Here is a 21842-nt window from a genome sequence, read left to right on the forward strand (position 1 = left end):
AAGTTTTACCGCTATATCTACATTTACTGCTCACCTTCGACAAAGCATGGCACTGTTTTCAGATGACCACCATTATAAAACATGCATCAACAATGATCATCACAAGCAGGTTCTGCCAAGCTTTAGGTCATTCAAATAAGACTGCGAAAATGCAGAATACTTAAATAATCATCATGAGAAATCTGAAATAGTATTTGATATGCCAAAGCGTACGAGGATGTACCACCAATGAATGTAAGAATGTCCAAGTCACAGACTTCTTCATTCCAACTTTGCATGAGCTGCAATCCGGGACTAACTTCAGTTTGAACTGACTACCACAGTTCCAATTGATGGCACACGAATGTGCAGATTCTGGAAACTGAAGCAAAAACACAGCTGCTGGAGGAACTCAATGGGTCAGGACATTTACGGTTTGTTCCCTGCATCAAAACTGAAAGATTAGGGGGGAAGTAGTCAGTATAAAAAGGTGGAAGGAGGAGTAGGGCAAGAGCTAGCAAGTTATATGTGGAGACTGGTGAGGGTGGTTGACTGCAGATTACAGATAAGGTAGAAAGGGAAGGGTGGAGAGAGGACAGAGGCTAGAAGGTGATATGTGGGAAGTGTGTTCGTTCTCCACATCACCTTTCAATTTCTGTTGCTATCTCCACTCTTCCCTCCCCACCTGACTATTATCTGTCAATCAAACCTTCTTCACGTGTTAGATTGATCAATTGGTCGGGGCTCCGGCGGCGGGTGCAGCGTGGACTGTCAACGCGGAGCGGGCGAGCCCTCGCTGGGGCTCGCTCGAGGGGAGCGCTCCGTTTCGTTGGCCCACAGCAGCCGGCAGCCTGAAGCGGTCTGCACAGCTCCAGCTGGCGCGGCGTCTATAGCCCGGGATCCCTCGGGGGGGGGGGGGGGGGGGGGGGGACCGGGGGAAGAAGTAGCTTTCCACCGCCGGCCCGCGGCCAACTTCTACCGCGGGCGCGGTATGGACTTAACATCACCCCTGGAGGGGAGCTTCGACCGCCGGCCCTGCAGTCTGCGGTGCTTCTGGCTGCGGCGTGGAGGGAACTTTAAATCTTCGGCCGCCGGCCTGCGGCCTACACCAACTTAAAGCCGCGGTCTCTGGTGGGGAAGAGCCGACTCTGGACTTACCTGGACTCGTACCTTGTCCTTACCATCTGGACGCCCGCAGCAGCGGCTGCGGAGGGTTGAGGTCCCGACCACAGGGGAAAATGGAGGACTGGCCAAATTGTGTGCCTTCCACCACAATTATGAATACTGTGGTGGATGTTTATGTTAAATTTTTATTGTGTTTTTGTGTGTGTTCTTTATCATTGACATATCCATTTCACTTGCACTTTTTGTGCAATGTGACAAATAAACCGTATTGTATTGTATTGTATTGTATTGTATTGTATGCTGCCGCAATAGGCCAGAAGGCCTATCCCTGTGCTGTAATTTTCTATGTTGTATGTTTTCTTTGTACTTATCCTACCGCCATCCATTTAGCTGGTAAGGCACAAGTTATGAATACCTGATAATTGCAAACATTTTTCCAAGAACCATAAACACATAATATCACAGCAACAAAATCTTTTTATATCAATAAGCTATCAAATTTATAAATTGCCTTAAACAAATCAATGCTAACTTTCATTTACTAGCTTATTCCAAGATGCCAATTTTTTTTTTACTAGAATACATTTATGTTGTAATAAAAAGGAACTGCACATGCTGGTTTGTACCATAGACACAAAATGGTGGAGTAACTCTGCTGGTCAGGCAGCGTATCGGGAAAAATGGAATATGTGACCTTTCGGGTCAAGACACTTCTTCAGCCTGAGAGCCAGGGGGAGAGGGAAACTAGAGATATGAAAAGATACAAAGAACAAATGAAAGGTATGCAAGGACCAATTCAAAGCCAGCCAGATGATCAAGGAAATGCAGTCCACAATGGTCCATGGCTGGCTGTAGAGGCGATAACGAGTGGATACACACAGTGTAACTAAGCAGGGTGACAATGAAACTAGTAGAATGACTAGGATGGGGGAGGGACTGAGAGAGGGAATGCAAGGATTACGACAATACAGTCTACTGTCTATTGTGAAGTTAGAGAAATTAATATTCATACCGAAGATAGACAGAAAAAGCTAGAATGGGAAGAGGTGTTATTGTTTGGCAACCAGGAGATAATGTAGGCCAAGGCAGACTGAGCAAAGGTGTTCAGTGAAACAATCATTCAGTCTGCACTTGGGCTCGCTGATATATAGGAATCCACACAGAATAGCGGATAAAGTAGATGAGATTGGAGGAGGTGCATGAACCTTTGCCTCACCTGATTGGACTCTCGGGATGACTGGATGGAGTCGAGGAAGGGGGTATAGGGACAGGTGTTACATCTCCTGCGGATGCAGTGGAAATAGTTTCAGGTACCTTCTCTGGAGATAATGGATAGGTGACATTTTGGGTCAGGACCCTTCAGACTGATTGCTATAGGAAGAGTGAGGTGGGGGAAATTGGAACCAAAGAAGAAAACAAAACACAGGACAAATAAGCGAGTTCGGTATTCCGACTGCGCATGCCCAGGTCATAGGTCACTCGCCATAAACATTGTTGGTAGCTGAGCAGCTGGAACTTTGTTTCATCCGTATTTTCCAGCTTTGATTCTTCTAGGTAAGAAAATACTGCTTTCAAACTATGAATTAGTTGTTGTATTTATTGTTCCTTTGTACAAAGCTACGGCGATTTTATCATTTTTATGCTTCAGGGAGTGAGCGGGATCATGCTGCTGCGTGGGGTCAGGGTCCATGGTCATGGTCGGGCCCGGGTCTCTGGCGCCGTGGGCGCTGTTGAGTTGCAGCTGGGCCATCCCCGTTCCCTCCCGGGTGTCCTGTCCCTATCCAGGGTGGCCCTAGGTTGGCAGGGCGCCGGCTCGGGCTTGCAGCTGGTGGTGGGGGGGGGGGGGGGGGGGGGGGGGGGGGGGGGGGGGGGAAGCCGAGCGCAAGTGACTGGAGGGGATGCACACGGGGTGCTGCAGTAGCTCAGCGAGTCAGGCAACATCTCTGGAGAAGGGTCTCGACCCGAAACATCACCCATTCCTTTTCTTCAGGAATGGTGCATGTCCAGCAGAGTTGTTGCAGCGCTTTGTGTGTATCCCCATTGATGGCTGGTGCTCGACTTCCGCGGGCGGCTGCTGGGTGGGGCAGGGGGTGCGACTGGCGGCCCCCGGCCTGTCACGGAGCGGGATCCTAGTGAGCTGGAGTTGCGGCTTCATCCCCCCCGCTGGCTGTGGGCTTGGGGCCACTGCCGTCCCATCGGTCCGGATTTGCCCCGGACGTCCCCCAGGCGGGGATGGGACACTTGGGGGAGGGGAGGCAGGCGGTCCAGTGGCGGTTTGGCATTGCTTGCGGTGTCGGAGACCCGGGTTCGATCCTGGCTGCGGATGAGGCGCAGATCTGTGGGCACGTTCTCCCATCTCCCACTTGCATCTGCCCCCTCTCTCTCTCTCTCGCTGTTTCACCCCGTTCTCCCGCTACCTGGCACCCCTGTTCCTCAGATTAACTATAATTTTATACAGAAATTATGAATAAAGATAACAATTTATACAGTCTAATTCACTTTTATACACAGCCAGTTCACCTTTTCTTTATGGCGAATGACCTTTGACAAATCCCAGGATTCCTTGCATTTTTCGGAATACCAAACTCACTTATTGGGGCGGAAACAGATTACCTCAGGCAAGGAGGTTCCTTGATAGGTTGACTGTTGGTAAGAAACAGTTGTGAGCCCAAGAGGGATACATTGTTGCGATATGTAGAACAGGTTAACTGACTTTTAGTGGAGGAGGAAAGGGGTAAGAAGGAGCAAGAGGGAGGGGAGTGGGAGGTATTTGTAGAAGTTACCTAAAATTGGAGAATTCAACATTCATTCCGCTGGGTAGTAAGCTACTCAAGCAAAATATGAGGTGCTGTTGCTCCAATTTGAGTGCAGAATTACTACAATCAGTCTGAAGAAGGATCCCGACCCAAAAAGTAAACGATCCATTTTCTCCAGAGATGCTGCATGACCACTGAGATACTCCATCATTTTGTGTCTACCTATCATTGGTACCCTTACTGATCTGCTACAGAGTTTTTAAGAACTCTTTTTAAGGTCAGTTTAGAACTTCATGATGAACATGTTTAATATGAATGGATATTGAAATAATGAATTGCCTAAACTTTGAAGATTGCAGTTCTAACCAGGACTTTTGTTCTTACACTTTACCAATAGATTAGCTTAGTTAATGCCCTGGTCTGAGGACAATTCAGTGCACCGTAACATTTAGTTCGCAATCAAAATATTCATCAAAAATCTTTTCCCTGCTCTTTCCAGCTTATTAACATTCCTGCCATAGAAGGATGACCAAAATAGAACACTATATTCCAAACAGGGCCAAAACAAAGTTTGTACAAGTGTAAAATAATGTCCCAATGTCTACACTCAATATACCTTGAATGATGAAGGGCTTAGTATCAAAAGACGTCTTTACCACCCAATCTACCTCAGGAAAATATGTGACTGTACTCTGAGATCCTTCTGGTCTACAATTCTCTCCATTTACTGTATAGGTCCTGCCCTGTTTTCACATCCCAAAATGGAACACAGCATGCTTATTTGCATTAAAATTCATTGGTCATTCCGAGGCCACTTGCCCAGTTGATCAAGATCTTGCTGAAATTTTCCAATAACCATCTTCGCTGTCTTTGATACCACCTATTTCAGTGTCATCTTACTAATCATGCTGAGTTGCTTCTCATCAAAATAATTGATGCAAACCACAAGCAGGAACAGACCTACACCAATCCCTGAGGCACACCACCAGGCACAAGCCTCTTGTTCAAAAAATGCCTTCCATTACCACCCTCAGCTTCTTTCCATGAAGCCAAATATGTATCTCGCTAGTTCTCCCTAGATCCTGTAATCTAACCTCCCATAGGTTCCCACGATTTACTTAAAAAAAGCCTTGCTGAAGTCCATTTACGCAGCCTTTACAGCTTTGCCCACGTCAACCTTATGTTATTTCTTTTTTTTTTTTTTAAATCACATTCATCAGGCAATCTACCATGTATAAAACCATGGTGACTATCCCTAATCAACCCATCTATATTAATGCATATATATCTTATCCCTCAGAATCCTCTCCAGTAACTTATCTGCCGCGTAGGTTAGGCTCACTGGTCGAAAGTTCTGTGACTTTTCCTTGTAGCCCCTCTCGAATAGACCCCCAACATTAGCCACCCTCCAGTCACACAGTATTTGAGACGTGTCTAATGATGATTCATATCTCTCAGTTAGGGCTACACCAATTTCTTCTTCAGCTTCTCACAGCATTGCTGGATATATCTGATCAGGTCCAGGAGATATCTACCCTCTTACACTTTAGGAAGTCGGGCACCTTCACAACCGTAACAAAGTCTGTCCAAAAGACATCTCCTTTAAGTGTCTCAAGTTCCCTAGCCTTCAAGTTTTTCTCCACAGTAAAAACAAAGAAATACTCATTGAAGACTCTGCCCATCTTCTGTGGCTCCACACAGACGACCATTTTGGTTTCTGAGGGGTTCGATTCTTTCTCTAGTTCCCTTCTTCACCTTAAGATACTCAAAGTCTCTTTGGACTCTCAAGGAGCTCTCTCTTGCCCCCTTTCTGCGTCCCAATTTCCTTCTTAAGCATACTCCTCAATCCCCTAAACTCCTCCAGGGATTTCTGATCCCAGCTGCTAAGACCAGCCCATGCTTCTTTTTCACGATCAGAGCCTCAATTTTTCCCATCATCCAGGTTTCCTTTGCCCTACATGACTTGCCCTTCATTTTAACTGGAACCAACTTGCCGTGATCTCTCACCATCACTCTTACATAGAAACAGAAAACATAGAAAATAGGTGCAAGAGTAGGCCATTCGGCCCTTCAAGCCTGCACTGCCATTCAATATGATCATGGCTGATCATCCAACTCAGTATCCAGTACCTGCCTTCTCTCTATACCCCCTGATACCTTTAGCCACAAGGGCCACATCTAACTCCCTCTTAAATATAGCCAATGAACTGGCCTCAACTACCTTCTGTGGCAGAGAATTCCAGAGATTCACCACTCTCTGTGTGAAAAACCAAATAACAATCGGAGCAAAATGCATTATGGCTTGCGCTGCACAACTTCAACTATTTTTAAGGTTAAATTTCAAATTGTGAATTTAATTATAGAAACTGAAAAACCTCAACATGAGGTATAGGCAAATCAAAACATTCAATGGATCTAAACCATCTGTACCATTTAAACTATACAGCAGTGTTTTTGTGCAAAATGACCATTGTTCATCATGACAACCATGGAAGTGACAAAGTACTACTCTATAATTTCTGATACAACAAAACATGTCCTTCTGAATAAAGTAATTTACCCAATTTCAAAAGTTAACTGCTGTAATTTCCATCATACATCACCACAACCGAGTTAATAGCTTACAAATATTCTTGGCTGTTAATTGAAATAGATTCCATCCGTATTGACTTACCATCATCACCAGTGTGTTCTGCTTTAATCTGTGCTTCCAAATCTTCAGGATTAATAATATCATAATCTTCCATTTCACCTGATGGTTTACATTTTCCGCAACAGAAGCAACAACAACAGCAACAGCAGCATCCAGTGAGTAGGCCACAGCATATAAATAGAGCCTGCCGCACAAAGGAAAAAAAATCCAGCAATCCAAGGAAATCACCTTATTCTTAGTTAAAATCCACATACAATTTACTTGCATAAATTAGCTCATTAGACCACGCCATTCAATTAAATACCAAGATGCAGATAAAAAGTGCAGAAGGCATTTTCACATTAGACGCCTCGCTACAAAATTTAAAGATGAATTTGAATCAAAGCATTTCAATTTCATAAAAACAAGAAACAATCAAATTGAACATAAAAAAAGAGAAAAGACGCAATATTCTTAACGTTAGCAGCAGATAACTTAAACACTTGAAGGATCACCATTTTAAGAATTGGAAAATCCAACTTAGAAAGAAACTTGGTGGTTTGCAGGGTCACATAGTAAAAGGCCATTTAGTATAGAATCTATAACATTTATAACAGGGTATGAAGTGCTGTAAGTTCATTGTAAATACTCTTTTAAAAAAAGTTAATGTTCCAGATCAGAGACCTATAGTAAAGCTCTTCACCCTGAAATATTTAGTGTCTCCCTTCCCACAAATGCAGCCTGACCAAGCATTTCCAGCATTTTTTGCTATAGGTTTCCAGCATAGAAACATAGAAAATAGGTGCAGGAGTAGGCTATTCGGCCCTTCGAGCCTGCACCGCCATTCAATATGATCATGGCTGATCATCCAACTCAGTATCCTGTTCCTGCCTTCTCTCCATACCCCCTGATCCCTTTAGCCACAAGGGCCATATCTAACTCCCTCTTAAATATAGCATCTGCAGTTTAATTTTCAATTTTGTAGCTAGCCTGTTTCAAGGGGAATATAATCATGCACCTTCATAAAGGATAGGTTTCTGCAGGTTAAAATATATTGTAACGTTAGAGACACAAGTTTTCTCAACCGTAGTAGCTCTTTAAATACTTATTTCACACCCATTTTCATACTCCAATCAAACCTTCAATATTTTGACTTTAAATGTAACCTATTATCTATCGATTTTTCCTTCAATTTTCATTGCAGAGGTTCCCAACTTTTTTCGTCCCGTTTACCCCGGCAACTTTAATAGCACATAACAATGTTAGTTCACTTATTTATAAACAACTAATGATGAACAGATAACAGATACCAGAACCAAACAGTCAGTCAATGAGAAAAACATTTACAAATCCAGAATCAACACATTTACCCCCTGGGTAGGCAAAATTTACCCCCTGGGGTAAATTTACCCCAGGCTGGGAACCCTTGTTTTATTGGATATTGTTGTGTACTAAATATAGGCCAATCGCTGAAAAACGAACATTGCTGATCTCCTGTCATATTCTTCAAAGCAGGACACACAGTATTATACATAGGAAATATAATGTGCACAAAAATAGCAGTGGTGGTCATAAACATATATTCCATGCTTGATTGAACATCACTGGATAGACTATAAATTGAACTTTGCACCAAATTCTGGTCTGAGAGACCCCGTGAAAGATATTCACCATACCAAATCCAGGGAAGAGGGATTTAGGTTAGCCTGGACAACCTGGGAGTTGATCCCTTTTGAGCAGAGAAGGTTGAGGGGAGATTCGATTGTGATGTGAAAATTCGTGATAAGGTAAATGGGGGAAAGACTGGCCTCTACTATTCCTTCAAAATGCAAAGATAATGGAGGTCAAATTTTATCTTCCTCAAGGTATTCTTATTTTCATCTTGCTGCATCCCTTTTCTGGCCCCTCCAAATATGCTCCTCATTTCTCCTTTGTTCCTGCACTCTTCCTGTCCCTATAATATAAACTATTACTGATTTCCAGAAATTAAAAAAACCGAAGGCACAAAAGAGTGCTGGAGTATCTCAGTGGGTCAGGCAGCATCTCTGGAAGAGCTAGGCGGCGTTTCAGGTCAGGACCCTTCTCCAAACTAATAGGAGTTGGGGGGGGGGGGAAGAGAGAAGAAACCTGGAAAAGAGGTGAGAGAGGGACAAGGTCTGGCAAGTGGTGGGGGATACAATTAAGGGGAGGGGAATTTAAAATGGCAGATGGTTGAACAAAGGCCTGAGGTGAAATGACAAAAAGTGTGAGGTAAGAATAAGTGATGAGGCATGACATGTGAAACCAGCGGAAGGAATATGGATGGGGGGGGGGGTGGGGGGGGGGGGGGGAGAAAAGGAAGAAATGGGTGCACATGCAAGTGGGACACACGGTCGAGAGAGAGGGGGATCAAAAAGTCTGCCTATTATGGGCTAGCAGTTACCTAACACGGGAGAATACAATGTTATGCTAGCGGAATAGGAGGTGTAGTTCCTTCAGTTTGTGTTTGGCCCCACTCTGAATATGGAGGTAGCCCAGGACAATTAAGTCAGTGCGGTAATGAGAAGGGGAGTTAAAATGGTTAGCAACTGGGAGATCCTGCATGTCTTGGCGGACTGAGCGCAATTGCTCATTGTAATAGTCGCCTAGTCTTTGCTTGGTCTCGCTGATGTAATGGAGGCCAAATCAGGAGCAATGAATGCAGTAGATCAATTTAGAGGTGGCGCATGTGAACCTCTGTCTCACCTGGAAGGGCTACTAGAGTCCCTGGCTGGAAGGGAGGGAGGAAGTGTAGGTATATGTTATATCACCCGCAGTTGCAGGGAAAAGTACCCGGGGGAGGGGGTGGAATGAGTGAACCAGGGAGTGGTCTGTATGGAAAGCAGAAAGGGTTGGGGATGGGAAAATGTGACGTAGGATCACATTGAAGGTGGCGAAAGTTAGAAAATGATGCGTTGGATGCAAATGTCGGTGGGGTGAAAGTAACAGGGGAACTCTATCCTTGTTCCTTCTGGAGGGATGGAAGGAGAGAGGGAGTGGGCATAGAACTAAAGGGCACAGAGATTTATCTGAAACAGCAGTGGTGGGGGTAGGAAAGGAAAAAAAATCACCTTTAGAAAAGAAAGGAAAGGCCTCGGATGTCCTAGAGAAGAAAGCCTCATACTGAGAGCAGGCGCAACAAGGTAGGAGAAATTGAGAGTCGAGGATTGGGTCTTTGCAAGGGGCAGGGTTGGAGTAGGTGTTGTCCAGATAACTCCCAGAATGGGTTTATAGTAGACATCAGTTGATAGTCTACATCCTGTGATGGAGACAGTGGTTGAGAAAGGGTAGAGAGGTGTCAATGATAGTCCCGGTAAATTTGATGGTAGGCTGGAAGTTAGTAAAGTTGATGAAATCACAGGTTCTGCATGGTGCAGGAGGCAGCCTGATGCAGTCATCAATGTAGGGGAGCAAGAGGCAAGTGATGGTGCCAGTGTGCATTCAGAACGAGGATTGTTGAACATAACCAACAAAAAGGCAGGCACTGCTAAGGTCCACACCAGTGCTAATGGTTACACGCTTTTGCGAGGAATCAAAAGAGAAGTGATCGAGGGCGAGGACAAATTCCGAAAGACAGAAGAGAGCATTAGTGTTGTGGAACTAACTGTTTCTCTGTTTAAGGAAGAACCGGAGAGCTCAGAGACCTTCCTAGTGGGGAATGAAGGTGAAAAGGGTACTGGACGTCCATAGTAAAGATGAGCCAATGGGGGCCTAGGAAGTGAAGAAAAGATGAAAGTTGGGAATGGGAACTGGCAGGGAATAACACACGAACAATTGTAGGCAAGGGGCAGCATTAAAAATAGATCAAATATCAGCAATCAAATATCATAGTCAACAAATGAACAAATTAAGTTCCCCGGAGCATTGCAAGAAGCGTATCAACAATGAAAATGTCAAATGATAAGATGTGGATGAAAATATTTATAGCCAATAACAATGACTAAGTAATAAAGCCTATTGGTAGCCATATCACCATCTATATTACGAGGCAGATTAGCTGAATGACTAGGCACGAGGCTTGACCACTTAAGGCAGAAAACCTCTCTCAGCACCCGAGGCGGAGTGGATAAAACTACTGAATACCCTCAGAATAAGATGGAAACATTCCAAATCCGATTCAAAAACCTAGCAAGGGATTGGGGGAGATCATAATTTATAGGAACATACCTAGGCCATTCGGCCCATTAAGTCTACTCCACCATTAAATCATGGCTGATCTATCTTTCCTTCTCAACCCCACTCTCCTGCCTTCTTACCATAACCCAACTACCTTACAACTTAAGAATATGTCAATCTGCCTCTTAAAATACCCAATGACGACCTCCATAGCCGTCTATGTTAATGAATTCCACAGATTCCCACCCTCTAACTAAAGAAGTTCCTCCTCGTCTCCTTTATAAAAGTTACGTCCTTTTATTTTGAGGCTATGGCCTCTGGTCCTAGCCTCTCCCACCAGTGGAAACATCCTCTGCAAATCCACTCTATCCATGACTTTCACTATTCAGTAAGTATCAATGAGGTCCCTCTCATCCTTCTAAATTCCAGCAAATACAGGCCCAGTGCCATCAAATGCTCATCATATGTTAACTCAATCATTCTCGTAAATCTCCTCTAGATCCTCTCCAACGCTGTCACATCCTTCCGCAGATATGGGGAGTAAAGGGAATGATGGCAATAACGACAAAGAAATTGGTTGACAGAGTGTAGATGAATGAAGAAATCTATAACCACCATAGGACGAGAGATCGATGGTTTTCTAACATAAACATAAAACATTAAGAACATTAACCAACCTTAAACCAACATTTGTTCATCAAAAAGTAGTATTTGACACTCTCCTCTCCAAACTGCTCAGCCACATATAGTCCAAATGAGCCATACTCATCATAGATGCGTTTCTTATTGTCATCGTTCAGAATAGCATTGGCATTGTTTATTTCTTTAAACTTTTCTGATGCATCAGGGTTGTCTGGATTTTTGTCTGGATGATATTTGAGAGCGAGTTTTCTAATTGGAAAACAAATGTTAAACTTCAAAACTAAAATCTGGTCACAATTGTGCTACATCTAGAGCCAACCAGAACTTCAAATAGTCTCTTTAAATCAAATAAAACTGCAACCAGAAACATCAATACAATTTAATCATGGGAAACGACATAAGGTTTCTAGGCAATATTCAAAGAGAATATGGAAGGTTGCCCAGTATCCAGTTCCACACTCATGCATGCCACATCTTAAAAAGATCATCTTGTTATTTGCTTCAATGAGTGCAAAACAAGGTACTCGACAACCAAAGTGATACCTTTCAGAGGTGTTTTGGTGAAGCTAAATAAATTACACTACTTGTCATAATGTTGGTATTCTGTCAGCATTAACATCATGATAATTTGATTCATTTATGTAAAATGCACAGTAAGGTGACCTGCAGTTCAAGAAGCAGGCCTGGCCATAATTCCCATTGCATACTCAATGTACAAAGTCTTAGCGCATTAGGTTAAACACTGCTGGAAGCTGTCTTTGAAGAACTGTGTGTTCTGCTGTGCAGCAATTTGTATCTTGAAAAGTTTCCTCTCGTGTGTAATATTGAGAATACATCTCTAAGGCATAATGTGGTGAATAAGATGGCAAATGTTGGAATCTGACAGTTAATTTTTAACTCGTAGTGCAATAGCTCATTTCACCTGCGCAAGCCGAGATGCAATGACTGACCATTAGACATGAGATACTGAAATTTATTAAACCAAGGTTCCTTAAAGAACTATAACTTTAGCAGAAATGCACAGATATGGGCATCAGAGCACAGGTAAGTTTAACAAAATGCCCACTGTAGGGCAAGGCCAGGTAGGATGTGACAGTGAAATACGGAGGGATAAAAGTGTAGAGAAGATGCCAAAGAAAGACAAGGAGTGTGCAAGATAGGTGTTAGGGTTGAGGCATAGGAAAACAAGCAGGCATGTGAAAGGGCTTAACAACACTATTGCCACCTATAACAGAACCTACAAAGGGGCTGAGATCAAAACCACGCGTGTGGGGGGGGGGGGGGGGGGGGGGGGGAAATAAATATCCAAAATGGAAGACCATTAGTGACCTGAAGGTGGAAATCATGTAAATGTGGGATTGGAAGAAATGGGAATTGGTGCACTCGCTTAAACTGCAATCGGTGTACAAAACCTTGTTTACATGGTACCCAGGGCATCCACAGAATCGTGAAGTCAGAACATAAAAAACCTTGCAGAAGTTAAATATCTGAAATAGAAAACAGAAATTGCTGGAAACACTCCAGCAGGCCAGACAGATTCAGACAGGAAAGAGGAATAATTAACATTTCAGATCAAAGACCCTTTATCAAATCTGCGAAAGAGGAAAAAAAGTTATTTTAAGTTACAGAGAAAGTTGAAGAGCAACAAATAAGTTAAAGGGATAATCTCTGTGGGAACATGGCTATGGGGATAAGTCATTGAGGTTATCAAGTTGCCTGGTTAAAAGGAGGGTAATTAGAGAGAAAATTAACAAAAGCTATGAAGTGAGGGCAGTTGGTGATCATTATGCAAAAATCAAATCAAAAAGGAAAAGGAACAGAAATGGTGCAAATTGCAGGGCTGTGGAACATGCCAAACATGTCAGCCTGTGCTAACGGAGAGAGTAGAATGGAATCAATGAGCAGATGGATGATTTGCAGCGGAAATAAGCAGTTCTGAGGCAGAAAGCAAGTTGCTTGAAATTGTAGAATAAGGTACGGTCCAGAGGCCACATCATTCCCTGACAATGATATGCATTCCTTAAGCAAATGTTGGTAAGAATGGGAACTGAAATGGAGAAGCAATAGACAACAGGGATCACCGAGCCAGCTGTGTAGTATGAATGTGGGGGCTCTGCAATGCAATCAGCATTTATTTTCACCAATGCAGAGGAGGCTACATCATGAGTATCGTATGCAGGAAGCAAGATTGGAAGAAGTGAACCTGCTTCATTTGGAAGGACTGTTTAGATCCCTGATGCAGGCAGTAAAGAAAGCGGGTATGTTAGCTTTCATTGCAAAAGGATTTGAGTATAGGAGCAGAGAGGTTCTACTGCAGTTGTACAGGGTCTTGGTGAGACCACACATGGAGTATTGCGTACAGTTTTGGTCTCCAAATCTGATGAAGGACATTATTGCCATAGAGGGAGTGCAGAGACGGTTCACCAGACTGATTCCTGGGATGTCAGGACTGTCTTATGAAGAAAGACTGGATAGACTTGGTTTATACTCTAGAATTTAGGAGATTGAGAGGGGATCTTATAGAAACTTACAAAATTCTTAAGGGGTTGGACAGGCTAGATGCAGGAAGATTGTTCCCAATGTTGGGGAAGTCCAGGACAAGGGGTCACAGCTTAAGGATAAGGGGGAAATCCTTTAAAACTGAGATGAGAAGAACTTTTTTCACACAGAGAGTGGTGAATCTCTGGAACTCTCTGCCACAGAGTTGAGGCCAGTTCATTGGCTATATTTAAGAGGGAGTTAGATGTGGCCCTTCTGGCTAAGGGGATCAGGGGGTATGGAGAGAAGGCAGGAACGGGATACTGAGTTGGATGATCAGCCATGATCATATTGAATGGCGGTGCAGGCTCGAAGGGCCGAATGGCCTACTCCTGCACCTAATTTCTATGTTTCTATAAGGGGGTGAGGTAGAGAACAAACTTTTCATATCCTGTAGTTTCAGGGGCAAAGTGCCACAAGGGATAGGTGGTTGTCCAACTGCATTTATTGATCCACCATAAAGCATGCGCTATTTTTAAAGTTTGAATTATGATATTCTAATCTAATCCATTGGACTAATTTCACAACTATTGGAAAATTCTGAGGATTAATAGATCTCAAACAATAATGTACAATATAATTGAATTATATTTCGTACCTGTATGCTTTTTTGATCTCCTCTGGTGTAGCTCCTTTCTCCAATCCTAGTGCCTTATATAAACTTTCGCCCGTTCGGGACATCGTTCGCTGAAGTCGTGGTGTTGCCATGTTAGCAGGTACCTTGAAGAAATAAGTAGATTTCTGCTCAACATGAAGTTAGCTGTTTCGTTTCCAACCTGCACATTTTCTGAAGAAAATGCACATTGCTTGTTTTCTAGAATCAGAATTGGTCCAACTAAACAAAAATGACTATGAACCAAAAACTGAACAGTAACTACTCACTGATACACTAAAAAGACTATTACATTAAAAAATTTAAAAAATGGCAGTTCAGTGCGAAATTCTGGCCCGTTTTAGATGTTAGAACCATTATTATCTGCAAGGCGGCGTGAAGTGATTTCATAGGGTGGCCACGGTGGCGCAGCAGTAGAGTTGCTGCCTTACAGCGCCCGAGACCCGGGTTCGATCCCGACTACGGGTGTTGCCTATACAGAGTTTGTACGTTCTCCCCGTGACCGCGTGGGTTTTTTTCCCCCAAGATCTTCGGTTTCCTCCCACACTCCAAAGACGTCCAGGTTTGCAGGTTCAGCATAAAGAAGGGTTTCAGCCCGAAACGTTACCCATTTCCTTTGCTTCATAGATGCTGCTGCACCCGCTGAGTTTCTCCAGCACTTTTAAGGGCCTGTCACACTTTCACGACCTAATTCACAACCTTTTTTACTCGTGGACATTTTTTATCAGCCTAGAAAAACGGCCCGACCTACTTGATGCCATGAGTACCTACGACTAGCATCACGACCTACCTCCGACCTACCTGCGACCTCCTACGACCATGCTGCGAGTACGAGTCAAGGGCAAGCTCGGCAGAGGCCGTGAATTAGGTCGTGAAAGTGGGACAGGCCCTTTAATTGACGGTGTACGTGTAAATTGTCCCAAGAGTGTGGGGATCACCGGTCGGTGCGGACTCAGTGGGCCGAAGGGCCTGTTGGGGGCTCGTTTCCGAGATCCAATACTCTGGACAGCTGACGGGAGTAGACGGACGAAGGGAAGGTGCACCCTGCTGAGTTCAGCGGTCTCAGACTCCTTGCTTGCCGTCAGCTGTTTAAGCAGTAGTATCCGGACCAAACAGAGACTCGGCAAAGAAGTGTAAGTAGTTGGAAACTAAACTAAAACTAAACATAACACATAAAATGGATTGAGATCCATTTAAGATAACATAGTTTTACAGGTACGGTTAACTGTTTACTATTTTATTCAATTTCTTATTCATCGAGGCAATTAGACTTGTCAAATGGATGAAACTTTGGAAACCCACACAAAGAGCTTGTTGGCCTCGAGATTCTTTACCCACCCGTCTGTATATTCATTAAAATCCCGCAAGACGATTTAACTACCAAATCTACACTGAATTCAATTACTTACCCCCACTATTTTTCTACATTGCAGGCTTAGGTATCATTCATCAAACATCCAATGTTAATTTCTTTAAAAAAAACAGGCAGCACGGATAGACAATGTTTCAGGTCGGGATTCATGTTCAGATTGTAGTGGGGTGAGAAAGCTGGAAAAGAGGTGATATTTTCCTTTTATGGCAGATAGTTGGACAAAAGGCCAAAGATAAAAAGGCAAAAGGTGTGAAATAAGGATAGAGGAGGTACAAAATATGGAGGCGGGGAGGGAATATAGGTGGAAGTCGACAGGATGAAGTGGGGTAGAGACAGAGGAGACAGGGAGAAATGGGTGACCATCCAGGTCGAGCAGAGGGAAGAGAAGGGGGGGGGGGGTAGAGAAAAGAAAAGGAGTATTTGTAGATCAGCTGGATGCAACCCATTTCACCCTTTCCACTTCCCCTCACGTCCCGCCCCCTCCCCTTCCACCTAGATTTATTCCTCTGGCTTCTCACTTTGACCCCCTCTTCTATTTTTATCACCTTTTTGTCTTTTCATGTCTATCCTTTATCTAACCATCTCCCAATAAACCCCCCACCCCCATTACTTGGATTGGATTCACCCATTATTTCGCTGAACACCTCCGCCCAGTCCGCAATAACCTACCTGAACTCCCGGTGGCTCAGCACTTCAACTCCCCCTCCCATTCCCAATCCGACCTCTCTGTCCTGGGTCTCCTCCATTGCCAGAGTGAGCAACACCGGAAATTGGAGGAACAGCACCTCATATTCCGCCTGGGTTGCTTGCGTCCGGATGGCATGAACGTTAAATTCTCCCAGTTTTGCTAGCCCTTGCTGTCTCCTCCCCTTCCTTAACCCTCGAGCTGTCTCCTCCCATCGGGATCCTCCTCCTCCCTTTATCCTTCCTTCTCCCCCCCACCCCCCATCAGTCTGAAGAAGGGTTTCGGCCCGAAACGTCGCCTATTTCCTTCGCTCCATAGATGCTGCTGCACCCGCTGAGTTTCTCCAGCATTTTTGTGTACCTTCACCCATTATTTGATGTCTTTGTCCCACACCTACCTCTCTTCCAGCTTTCTCCCTCCCATTATGACAATCTGAAGAAGGGTCCAGACCTGAAACATCACCTATCAATGTTCTCCAGAGATGCTGCCTGACTCGCAAGTTACACCAGCACTGTGTATTTTTTGTTGTAAACCAGCATCTGCAGTTCCTTGTGTCCCCAATTTAAACTAATCCCATCTGCCTGCACATGGTTCATATCCCTCCATTTCCTCCAGTCCACCCATCTGTCCAAAGCCCTCTTAAACATTGCTATTGTATTTGCTGACACTACCTCCCCGGCAGTGTATTGCAGGCACCCACCTTCTCTATAAGAGAGTCAGAACCATGTCTGCGCTAACTATCATCTATTATACCATTTTCATTTCCAGCACTTGATGTTCTTGTACCAGCGAGGGTATTGGCCATGGCCCTCTACTAATTTACTTTGTACCTCTGCAACATATTCATGGCCCACTTCTATACCCAGTTTCAAAGACAAGAGACTTAAAGTACAGACGTGAACCTCTGGTGTGGGCAGAAATACACTATTTGTTCAGATTTGCATTTGTTGGTGTATTTTTGAATTACAATAAAAGTCTTTGATTGAGTGATACGAGTACAACCACTGGATAAAGTATCATATGATAATGTGGCCATTAATTTGTAAAGATCCCCAAATATCCCCACTGTAGGGAACACAAATAGGAAAAGTCTTAATAACCATTTTTTGCAAACCTATATCTGAATAACAAACATTTGCTAAGCAGCTTGTGTAATAGAAATCAAGCTGGTCTTTAAAAACATCTTGCGTCCAATTATAGGTTATTTTCCCCAACAGTTATGATTTGAACTCCAGCAGTGCAGCTGAACAAAACATGGAGCCATTCTTTTCGTTGCCTTCAAAAACCAAGGAAGAATTATCTACTTCACCAGCAACACTACTCCTGGGGCGAAAAGCTCACCATTAGCTTTAGAAGCATCACATTAGAGTTAGTTGATCACTATCTAACCCCTTTACAGTATGTCTGCATTTTACAAACATACTCACATTTTCATTGCTTTTCATAGCTTTTTGTACACATAAATGCACAATTCTGCACAGATGCAACCTCTGACATAGTAACGTATTAATACTCATGAAATGTTTAGTAAGCCTCTTGTGCAATATGGCCTGAATGCTATGGAAATCTATATTACTAAATCTCTGATCTTGACCGCTTTTGGCCGACTGGACGCAAGATTTCCGAGAGAACGCCGCCACCTACGGCCGTCATTTTTGGCCACCTCGCTCAGAGCCACCTCCCCTCCGCCGTATGAGTGCGGAGGATTTTTTCCATCGATGAAAAATGGGAGAGATATTAATGTTTCTACAAAATTCCCCATTCTCTCTGCTGCCCCCGCTGGCAGCAGGGGGAGGGACTATAAAACCAGGAAGTGTCGTGCCTCATTCAGTCTCTGCCAGACCAGGAAGCGAGAAGGTCACGGTTCTCTGAGCTGCGAATAACACTGAACGCACGTCCACTCCATGGTGAGTCACCTGTAAAGTGGCTGCAGCCCTTTTTAACAAGTTTGTGTTCACAAGATGAATTTTGGTTGTCGGGTGTCTGCAGCCCAATTGTTTGCCTCTCCTTTTTGACAAGTTTGTGTTCACAAAATGAATTCTGGTTGTCGGGTAGCTGCAGCCCAATTGTTTGCCTTGGCTTGGCTTTTAAAATCGTTGCAACAGTTGGATGCCTGCCCAAGCATCCATATGGCCCACAATGTCTATACTAGCCCAATGGAAACCAGTACCTTCAGCCCGCAACACCCATACTAGCGCAACAGACAGGCCCCCCCCCCCACCACACCACACTGGCGAGCAGTATTGGAATTGGTGGAGGTGGAATATTGCGTTGGTGACCTGCCCTCCCGTGTGATGCTGGGACCCAACGGGTCCCACTTAGTCTAGTTAAGTACCAATGTCAAACAGGAATTTACTACAGCCTGTCCCGAGCTGTGCATTAGTAATCATTTAATGAGTTTTAATAATACATTCAGCCCATTCGATAATTAGAGTCACTATCCAAATTAACTTTCTTTAGAATAATTTTCATGTAGGATTTGGCAATTGGGGGGGAAGTCATTGAAAGGAAGAGAGTACAAGAGAGATGTATTATTCCAAGTGATAGTTCGTAAAAAGTAAAAAGGCAATGTTTAGATAATGGAAAGGATGTTCAGTTCGATCATGTCGTAGGTTGCAATATGTTGAAAGAAAATGTGTCACAATTATTATCAGAGACGATAATTTGAGACATAAACGAGTTTGTATGATTGGTCCAATATCTTGAGAGAGTTGAATACCTGCAAGAAAATTCAAAAAGACAAATGTGTAAACAAATGAGCAGCTATATTATTTAAAGTCTAGAAAACAAAGCAATGCCAAAATTGGGTCAGGGATGAGATGATGACCCAAAAAATGCATTATCTTTGATTCATCCTCCAAAATTGCAGTGCTCTTCCAGTAAATGTCTGCTCTCTGCATCTCAAATCAGGTTTAAAAAAAATTTGTCGGATTATAATGTTCAGCAAACAATTTTAGTCTATACAACTGAACGTTGGATAATAATTGTTGAATTGTACCAACACAGAGGACTGCAGTGTATAATTGTGCATTGAAACTTCTTAAACAGCCACATATAAACATATCAACCTTGCATGACAATTGATTGTAATTTGCTGAAATGGTTTCTATTCAATAGATAAGCAAAATATTTAACCTAGACTTCATTGCAATTTATTTTAGCGTACATTGTCTGTGTTTTTCTAAACTCTGAAGATTGTGTACATTTTCCAGCTGATACAAGTTGCTTTTAGCTTCTGGTTGATTTCTTCGGAGCAACCATACAATGAACTGCAAACGTCAGCAATTCAGATGATTCATCTGATCATGCTACGAAAGACTTGAGCTGCAGAGTTTATGCCATATCACTACATCCAGGCTAAAATTATTCTCCTTCAAAAATCTGCAATTTCATATTCCACGATTACCAAGTTGACTCTTGAACCACTTCAACCGAGATTTAAATTATTTCTCTAATAACCCATGTTTACCACTGCATAGCGAATGGTATGTTAGCTTTCATTGCAAAAGGATTTGAGTATAGGAGCAGGGAGGTTCTACTGCAGTTGTACAGGGTCTTGGTGAGACCACACCTGGAGTATTGCGTACAGTTTTGGTCTCCAAATCTGAGGAAGGACATTATTGCCATAGAGGGAGTGCAGAGACGGTTCACCAGACTGATTCCTAGGATGTCAGGACTGTCTTATGAAGAAAGACTGGATAGACTTGGTTTATACTCTCTAGAATTTAGGAGATTGAGAGGGGATCTTATAGAAACTTACAAAATTCTTAAGGGGTTGGACAGGCTAGATGCAGGAAGATTGTTCCCGATGTTAGGGAAGTCCAGGACAAGGGGTCACAGCTTAAGGATAAGGCGGAAATCCTTTAAAACTGAGATGAGAAGAACTTTTTTCACACAGAGAGTGGTGAATCTCTGGAACTCTCTGCCACAGAGGGTAGTTGAGGCCAGTTCATTGGCTATATTTAAGAGGGAGTTAGATGTGGCCCTTCTGGCTAAGGGGATCAGGGGGTATGGAGAGAAGGCAGGTACGGGATACTGAGTTGGATGATCAGCCATGATCATATTGAATGGCGGTGCAGGCTCGAAGGGTCGAATGGCCTACTCCTGCACCTAATTTCTAGGTTTCTAAATATACAAAACCAATAAGCGCACTAATTTCACACTAAAATCTTGTGTGAGCATTAACTTTTCAAACACTACTTGCACGCCAATTTGTAATTTTTCGTTAAATTTTCTAAATACCAACTAAATTCTTCAATTTTTTCCTCTGTCCATTATTACACTCATCTTTGGAGCATGCATTGTCAAGTGAAGTTTATGGTCCTATGCGCAAATACAGTAAGGTACAGATAATCTTGCTTACCACAGCATCACAGGCGTATAGACTCAGATAACACACAAAATAGAAATTATACATAAATTACACAGCTTCTACAATACAGTGAAACGAAAAAGACTGCAAACAATTAAGACACAAAAATGCACGATTGGAAAACAGTTGGTTTCTGGTGTTATATTGCTGAGCTTAGGCTGTGCAGGTTGGTTCAAAATCTAATAGCTGGAGGACAGTAACTGTTCCCGAAAATGGTGGTGCAGAACTTCTGTACTCCTGCCCGATTGTAGCAGTGAGAAGAGGGCATGGGTTGAAGTTCTTGATGATAGATGTTGCCCTCTGTAGATATTTCAATGGGAGGGAGCATGATGGACAGGGCAGACACCACCACTCTTTGCAGCCTCTTGCATTGTTATGCGTTGGAATTACCACACTAGGAAATGATTTTCGACCAGTCAGAATATGTTCTATAATGCCTCTATAGAAGTTTGTTAATAGTTAGTGACATGCCAACTGTCTTTAAACTTCGAAGCAAAGGTGCTGCAATGCCTTGTTCGTGGTTAAATCAGTGGATGGGCCCCAGTATAGATCACATGAGATGATGACCCCCCCAAGAATTTGAAGTTGGGAACTGTGTCCACCGTGGATCAATTAATGAAATCTGGCAATGGTGCGATCTGCAAGTTTATAGATGGCATTGGGGCTGTGTTTAGCCACATAGTCATGGGTGTAAAGAATAAAGATACCCAAATTGGTGTTACCAATCTGCACTGATTGAAGTCTACTGATGAGGAATTTAAGGAATTGGAGAAAACAGGTGAATTGTAAATACTTTCAACTCGACCACTGATAATGCTAGTAATTGTCGAAAGTTGTTATTCTTTTCAACTTTTTAGTTACCTCTAAAAATTTTAGAGGCAAGAATGGCACCAACTATTGTATCACATTCTGAACATGTTGTAGAACATGCTTTGTTCTTCTACAAACACAAGGACATCTGCAAGGACCCTTGCACTTCAAAATACTGGAGAGG

The 21842-nt window shown here is 43.2% G+C and overlaps 1 protein-coding gene across 2 annotated transcripts in view; it reads right to left on the reverse strand.

The window, feature by feature from the left end:
• Positions 1-21842, reverse strand: part of dnajc5ga (DnaJ (Hsp40) homolog, subfamily C, member 5 gamma a) — a 43224-nt gene that overhangs the window by 16073 nt on the left and 5309 nt on the right. For both annotated transcript variants that reach the window (XM_055635503.1, XM_055635504.1), the window contains exons 2-4: positions 14405-14526; positions 11304-11517; positions 6535-6697 (exon numbers count right to left, since the gene is read on the reverse strand). In XM_055635503.1, the coding sequence (XP_055491478.1) occupies positions 6535-6697; positions 11304-11517; positions 14405-14514 (487 nt within the window). In that variant the 5' untranslated portion in view covers positions 14515-14526. The remainder of the gene's footprint in view (positions 1-6534; positions 6698-11303; positions 11518-14404; positions 14527-21842) is intronic.

Source organism: Leucoraja erinacea, chromosome 5 (assembly GCF_028641065.1).
Source record: "Leucoraja erinacea ecotype New England chromosome 5, Leri_hhj_1, whole genome shotgun sequence".
Lineage (NCBI taxonomy): Eukaryota > Metazoa > Chordata > Chondrichthyes > Rajiformes > Rajidae > Leucoraja > Leucoraja erinaceus.